The 7,421-nt window shown below is 40.3% G+C and overlaps 1 protein-coding gene across 1 annotated transcript; it reads right to left on the bottom strand.

Moving 5' to 3' along the window:
* Window positions 1–448: 448 nt before the first annotated feature.
* Window positions 449–1,259, bottom strand: SMIM38 (small integral membrane protein 38). Its single transcript, XM_029061205.2, has one exon. The coding sequence runs from the start codon at window positions 714–716 to the stop codon at window positions 585–587; it is 132 nt and encodes a 43-aa protein (XP_028917038.1). The 5' UTR covers window positions 717–1,259; the 3' UTR covers window positions 449–584.
* Window positions 1,260–7,421: the final 6,162 nt, after the last annotated feature.

Consider the following 7,421-nt stretch of genomic DNA (forward strand, 5'->3'; position numbering starts at 1 on the left):
TTATATGGTTCCAGGAATTTTCACCCTGCTCGCTTGGAGTGATTCTTGATGACTTTAGGGTGATGCTAAGCGTTGAGTTTGTTGATTCGGATTTGAATCAAAAACTGAATTTTCTACTAGAAAATAACTTTCAAAAACTATGCCTGGCCCCAGACCCACATGACCACTGAATAATTTAAAAGAAATTCTCCCTAAGCCCATCTTATATCCTCAATTGGGCCCGCCAAATGTAATATCCTACCCAGATAAAGAAGAAGTCCTGAAGTATAAACTTGAGTCAATCAAGAATAGGTCATTCTTACCAGGGAAAGAGCAACTAGGGGAGAAGCTCTGTTTATTCTTGTTTGAGGCTGTCAGGCGCCCTGTATACACAAGATTGGCCTTTATTTCATGGCCTCGTCCCAGTTTCCCAGAAAGGCCTGACTCAGGAGCTTGCTATTGTCTCAAATTTGAGTGACACAACTCCCTCCTCTTCACAGAGGGTGGGTGAAACCAGGCTGTAGCTGGTGCCCTGTAGTCTCCACACCAAAATCTGGCAACACTATTCTTGTCAGGATTCTCCATCTCTGACTCTGTCAAGACTTTTAGTCCTGTTTCTGTTTGCTAGGTTGTTTCCGGGACAGCCTGTAATAGACGTAAGTCCTGAGGCAGGACCATAAAATGAGTCGTGATAATATAATTATGACCATTAAAATCATCAAAGCGTCCGATTCCATATTTAAACTCAAATAATGAGGTAATGTGAAAAAGAAAAGATACACTGGGAGATCTAATTATATAATGCAGTGCTCAGAGCTGCCTCCCCAGACTAGCAATTCTTCTTGCATTCCAATCAAAGTGATCTCACTAGCATGTGAGAGAGAAGACTCCAGCTGACAGATTTGGGACATGTAACGTACTTTTTAGTCAAGAGGCCCCATGTGCTATTCATAAAGAATTAACAACTCTTTATATCGACAATGACAGTATTGTCAGAGACCTTTGAGGGGGGGAAAAAAACCTCCATAAACTCCGTCTCTGTGAAGTTGGGCTCTTATTTTTTTTTTTTGCCCCTTTTCTCCAATGCTGACGTAATCTCCAAACATCTCCGGCAGCAGCTGCTCAGCGAAACCAGGCACCTTCTCCCTGTTCCCTTTCAGCCGCCCATGCAGCACTTTCCAACTCCACCAAGACAATTGAGGCCTTTCTTTCACCAATTAGCTATCACTTCAAGAGCCCCGCGCTGTCCAACGGGCTCTTAAGAATGGTCTTTGCAGGAAACGGCCCTGGGTTTGGGGGAGGTAGGGTGGGGGGTATTGGGGCGGGGGGAGGAAAATGGGGGGTAAATTAAAAGAGGGGGGAAAAAAGGAAAATCAGTGCACAGAAGCGGTCCAAAATGCATTACTCAATTAGTACATCAGCAAATGCAAATGTGCTCTTGAGCCAACCTCAGCAAGCCACAAAATCCTGCTCCTGAGAGAGAGTTTGTTCAGTGCAGCCTGTAGAGCGAGCTGCACAGAAAGAAGCACTGTTGTTATAGTAGGTTTCTTTGAGTAATAAGAACTAAAATCAAAAGGGAAAAAAGGAAGGGGAAAAAAGGAACTCCCTTTTGAGAATAAGGTTTTATTTCTGTTTCTTGACCATGACCATATATGCCTAGTGAGTGAAAAATTACATCCCCATTATATAGGCTAGAATCTCTTTTTCACCTAGAGGAATTTTCGAGGCTTAGGCTAATTTTGTCCTCAAAAGACTAAATGATGTGCTGTCAAAATTTCTGAGACCTGGGCTAAGCGGTGTTTGTACAAGTAGGTTTTTTGTTTTGCTTTGTTTTGGTTTGGTTTTTTGCCGGGGAGAAGGGACATCAAGGTAGAGCAAAGAGGGCCACCAAGAAGGTGTATTAGGGAAGATTTATTTTAAGCCGCTTCAGCAAAATCACTGCTGTAGGTCATAGACTCTTGGGTGGGTTCCAGAAAGGACCATACACATTCTGTATGCACATTCCATAGGTACTGAGCAGTTACAGGATTCAGTCATGTGAATGACCCAAAGAGAACTGAACAATGGGCAGAAAAAAAGCTAATAATAGTTTACCTGTTTCATTCCCAGGCAGAAGGGAGACCAGCATCAACTGATAAATAACTATATAGCACTTTGATTTTGTCCCTACAGCCATCCCATAATTATCTTGTATCTACCACAGCACCTGGCAGATAATAAGTGCTTAATAAATACACTAGCATGGGCTAGTGGAAAGAGCCCAGGCCTGGGAGTCAAAGGTCCTGTGTTCTAATTTCAGTTCTACTACTTGTCTGTAGTGTGACCTTGGGCAAGTCACTTAACTTCCCTGTGCCTCAGTTCCCTCATCTGCAAAATGGAGAATCAATATTTGTTCTCCCTCCAACTTCGACTGTGAGCCCCATGTAGGGACCTGATGACCTAGTATCTAACTCAGTGCTTAGTACCATGCTTTGCATATAGTAAGCACTTAACAAATATTACAATTATTGTATAAGTATGGAAGCCCACCAAAACTCCCTTCCTAGGACAGATCAGTCAAAAGCTGTAAAAGCATAATGGAGATTAAATGATATTTCTGTGTGGAGATACATGGAAAAAGGAAGAAAGAAGATAGGGAGTGCTGTTGGGCAGCTAAGGGCATTAAATTCAAAAGAGGCCAATTTTTCAGGGATTGGTAAGAAGTACCTCTCTCCCCTATTTTAAAACTCTGCTCATTACCTCCCCCAGGAAGCATTCTAAGGCTCCCTACAAAACTGGCTGCCCTTACCATATTCAAAATGCTGCTGAAAACTCACTTCCTCTAACAAGATTATTATTATTAGTAATAATGTTATTATTATATTATTATCATTATTATTATCATTGTTTTTGTATTTGTTAAGCACTTACTATTTGTCAAGTACTGTTTTAAGCCCTGGGGTAGGTACAAGCCAATCAGGTTGGACACCATCTCTGTCCCACATAGAACTTACTAACAGTCTATGGAACTTGCCTTCCCCAATTAATTCCCAGTATCCAAAATCAAATAAACCCGTCAACCACCCTTAGCACTTATGTTCTTATATCCATTCTCACCATTTATATATATATATTGAATATATATATATATATATATATTCATTCAATTGAGCATACAATTATTTATTATAATTACTGTCTTTATAAATACTTTTATGTCTGGCTCCCAATTAGAGAGCTAACTCCTTGTGAGCAGGGAATCTGTTACTTGCTGGGTTTGTACTTCCCGAGTGCTTATAGTAGTTCATAGACTATAAGTTCGTTATGGGCAGAGAACATGTCTGCCAATTCTGTTAAACTGTACTCTCCCAAAAGTACTTTGTACAGTACTCTGCCCATAGTAAGCGCCCAGTAAAAAACTGATTCACTGATTATACCGTGGAGACTCAATCAATGTTATTATTACAAATACTTCGACAGAAATGGAGTTGACTGAATTGCATCTTTAAATGTAAAGCCTATTAATTAATTGTTTCATCCTAGAATAATTCCTGTAATTTGGTCTAAAATTACTAACAAATTATTTATAATTACAAATTGTTTTTAAATGAACATGAAAAATGCATTTAAGAAATGTGCAGCTCAAATAATATTTTCTAGTACAAATGTTTGCAGATCATTCATATTATAACAGATACTTTTGATGATTCCCATAGACATAGCCCATGTTGACAAGTTAGACAATTATTAAAATTCATAATTAATTTGAGAAATGCAAAATTAGGAATCCTTAAATATACATTCAAATAAAATTTGAAAAGAAATTTCTAACTGAATTTCTCTCCCACAATTTAAGTAGAAAATATGATTTACTATCATAATAATTAGCCATTCACATATTTGATAGCTGGGACAATATTTTAACAATTAAAAGTAACTAATTTAAAAATTCACTTACTGACATCATAAACATTACACTATAATATTTCAAAGTGAAAATGCAGGGTTCCCTCGCAGTAAATAATGCAGAACTTTTCCCACCAGGAATGGAAAAGCAGAAAGTCCAATATTTATCTCCCTCTTATTGTAGATATCTGAGCGGGAGGGCAAAAACACCTAATTCTAGTTCACTTCTTTAAAATCAGGTCCCAGCGTTTCCTGCACAAAATGCTTTACATCAGCATGAAAACAATGCAATGCTTTAAAAGGACAGCATTAATAGCCAAACTTATCTTTACAGAACAAAATCTGTAGCACAAAGTCAACAACTCTTAAATTCATGTGATTTATGTACACAGCTTTTTTAAATGCTATATTGTATGTCAGGTAGCACAAACACTCACCTGTTGCTTTTCCTATGCCCTTGTCCTCTTTCTTCCCCACCATGAATCAGCAAGAAAAAGAGGCCCATAATGACCTTCAAAAGAGGAAATAAACTGAAAATTACAGTTTAGATGGTATTTTACAGGTGAGGATACAGAGCTCTCTACAAAGCAAAATGGTCTGATCCTTATCTTTCCCATCCATTTGATCCTATTCTACTTTCCCCAAAGACCCATTGCTTTGAAGTTGTCACAGTTGTCTTTCCTGAAGTTTGGCTGGAAGTTGAACACAGATAACAAAATAAACCAGGTGGCCCTAATCTTACAATCTTACTGATGCCTCTCACCCTAACTTGAATCAATTAATCAGTGAACCAAAAGCATTCATTGAACCTACCGTGTGCAGAACACAGAAGTAAACATTTAGTGGAGTAAACATTATCTTTTTCCCTGAAGGATTTTACAATCCAGCATGGAGTGGTGGGAGAAGTGTAGATGCTCAAATAAATTCCAAATAAGATAAAATATTAGACTATAAAGATATGCAAACAAGTGTGAATCCGCAAAGTGAGTATAGAAGAGGTGGGGAAATGTTGAAGGGGCATTAGCTGGAGATATAAGCAGAGCAGAATAGAAATTAACTGGGGGAAGCCTCCTGGATTTAAGAAGGGTTTTAAAGATGGGGGAAGCAGTGCTCTGTTGGTGATTCAAGAAGAAGTTTCCAGGCAGAAGGGAAGATGTGAGCAAGTCAACTTTGGAAGATATTTGTGGGGAACAGCAAGTGTGTTAGCTTATCAGGAATAAAGAATTCCTGGAGTGTGGTGGGGGAAGAGAGTGGATGAGTGCATAAATAGAGGGGAGAGAATGAGTGTGTCTTAAAGCCAATGGTCAGGAGTTTCTGCTTGATGTGGTGAGGAATGGGTAACCATTGGAAGTTTTTGATAGGTGTATAGATGTGGGCAGAACATTTTAGAAAGATGATCTGGACAACATAAAGAAGTATGCACTGGAAAGGGGAGAGATCAGAGTGAGAGAGATCAGCAAGGACGCTGATGCAGTAGCTAAACTGGAATTTGACAAGCAACTTGACCCGTATGATGGTTGTTTAGACAGAGAGGAAGGAAAAGATTCTGGAAATGTTGTGGATGAAGAATCAAATGTTTTGCTCAAGGGCCTGAATATGGAGTTTAGAAGAGAAGAAGAAGTCTGGGAAAATGCTAGTTACAAGCTTGAGAAACTGGGCAGTTGGTGGTATTGTCAATTGTGTTGGGAAAGTTAGGAGGATGAGAGGATTTGGGGAAGAAGATGCAAAGTTCAGTTGGGGACATATTGAGCTTGAGCTACGGTCAGGATATTCTCATAGTGACATCTTTCAGAGCCAGAGAAAATGTAAGATTGCAGAGAAGGAGACATCGGAGGACTAATAAGGTAAATTTGGGAGTCAACCATGTAGAGGTGGTAGTCCATGCTCTGGGAACTGATTAATCACCCGAATGAAGGTTAAGAAGAGAAGGGAACTCAGAACAAAGACTTGAGGGACACCAGCAGTAAGTGAAAGGCAGAGGAAACTCCAAAGAATCAGCCTAAGAAGGATTGGCCAGAGAGGTAAGAGAAAACCAGAAAATGACTGTGTCACAAAAAAACAAGGTTAGTTTGTGTTTCCAGGAGAAAGGAGTGGTGCACAGTGTCAAAGACAGCCAAAAAGTCACTCAGGATTGGGTCAAAGTAAAATCAGTCAATCAATCAACTGTATTAATTGAAGTCTTACTGTGTGCAGAGCACTGTACTAAGCTCTTGGGAGACAGTACAATGCAACAGAGGTGGTAGACACATTCCCTCCCATAAGGAATTTACAGACTAGAGTCCATTAGATTTGGTAAAAAGACCATTGGTAATCTTCAAGAGAGCTGTCTCAATGGAATGAAGTGTGGGTCTGTAGAGTTTCGAAAGAGATTATAGGCTATCCTTGTTTCTTTACCAAAAGTGCTCCAAAATTTCAGATTCTAAGTGCCCACCTAGCTGTGGGATCCACCTGCAAAAATTATTGAATGATTGAATGATGGATGGGTAAATGAACTGAAAGAGAACAAGGAAGAACAAGGAAAATAAGATTCCTCAATAATGTGAGTCCTTAAGGCCAGATAAGGACATTCTGAATGGTGGTTCCAGTAGTATAGAGGATCTTTAAACTACTTCTTGAATAGCCCAGTGGAAAGACCATGTGACTGGGGATTGGGAGAGATGGATTCTAGTTCCAGCTCCACTACTTCCCTGATGTGTGACCTCAGGCAAAACACTTAACTTTTCTATGCCTTAACACTAACTTCTCATCTTTAAAATGAGGTTAAAATATCTATTTTTCCTCCCTCCTAGACTATGAGTCCTATATGAGATGGGTCTGTATCCGATCTGATTACCTAGTATCTAATGCAGCATTTCATTCAATAGTATTTATTGAGCGCTTACTATATGCAGAGCACTGTACTAAGCGCTTGGAATGTACAATTCGGCAACAGATAGAGACAATCCCTGCCCATTGACGAGCTTATAGTCTAATCAGGGGAGACAGATGGACAAAAACAAGACAACTTAATAGCAATAAATAGAATCAAAGGGATTTACACCTCATTAGCCAAATAAATAGGGTAATAAAAATATATCCAAATGAGCACAGTGCTGGGGGGGGGGAAGGAGAGGGGGAGGAGCAGAGGGAAAGGGGGGAATAATAATGTTGGTATTTGTTAAGCACTTACTATGTGCCGAGCACTGTTCTAAGCGCTGGGGTAGACATAGGGGAATCAGGTTGTCCCACGTGGGGCTCACAGTCTTAATCCCCATTTTACAGATGAGGGAACTGAGGCACAGAGAAGTTAAGTGACTTGCCCACAGTCACACAGCCGACAAGTGGCAGAGCTGGGATTCGAACTCATGAGCCCTGACTCCAAAGCCCATGCTCTTTCCACTGAGCCACGGAAGGGGGCTTAGCTGAGGAGAGGTGAAGGTGGGGCAGAGAGGCAGCAGAGGGAGCAGAGGGAAAAGGGGAAGCTCAGTCTGGGAAGGCCTCTTGGAGGAGGTGAGCTCTCAGTAGGGCTTTGAAGAGGGGAAGAGAGTTAGTTTAGCAGAGGTGAGGAGGGAGGGCAT

Source organism: Ornithorhynchus anatinus, chromosome 3 (genome assembly GCF_004115215.2).
Source record: "Ornithorhynchus anatinus isolate Pmale09 chromosome 3, mOrnAna1.pri.v4, whole genome shotgun sequence".
In the NCBI taxonomy this organism is placed as follows: domain Eukaryota; kingdom Metazoa; phylum Chordata; class Mammalia; order Monotremata; family Ornithorhynchidae; genus Ornithorhynchus; species Ornithorhynchus anatinus.

Excerpts from the sequence above, each read along its gene's own strand:
- SMIM38 (XM_029061205.2), bottom strand. The coding sequence starts at position 716 with ATGGAATCGGACGCTTTGATGATTTTAATGGTCATAATTATATTATCA.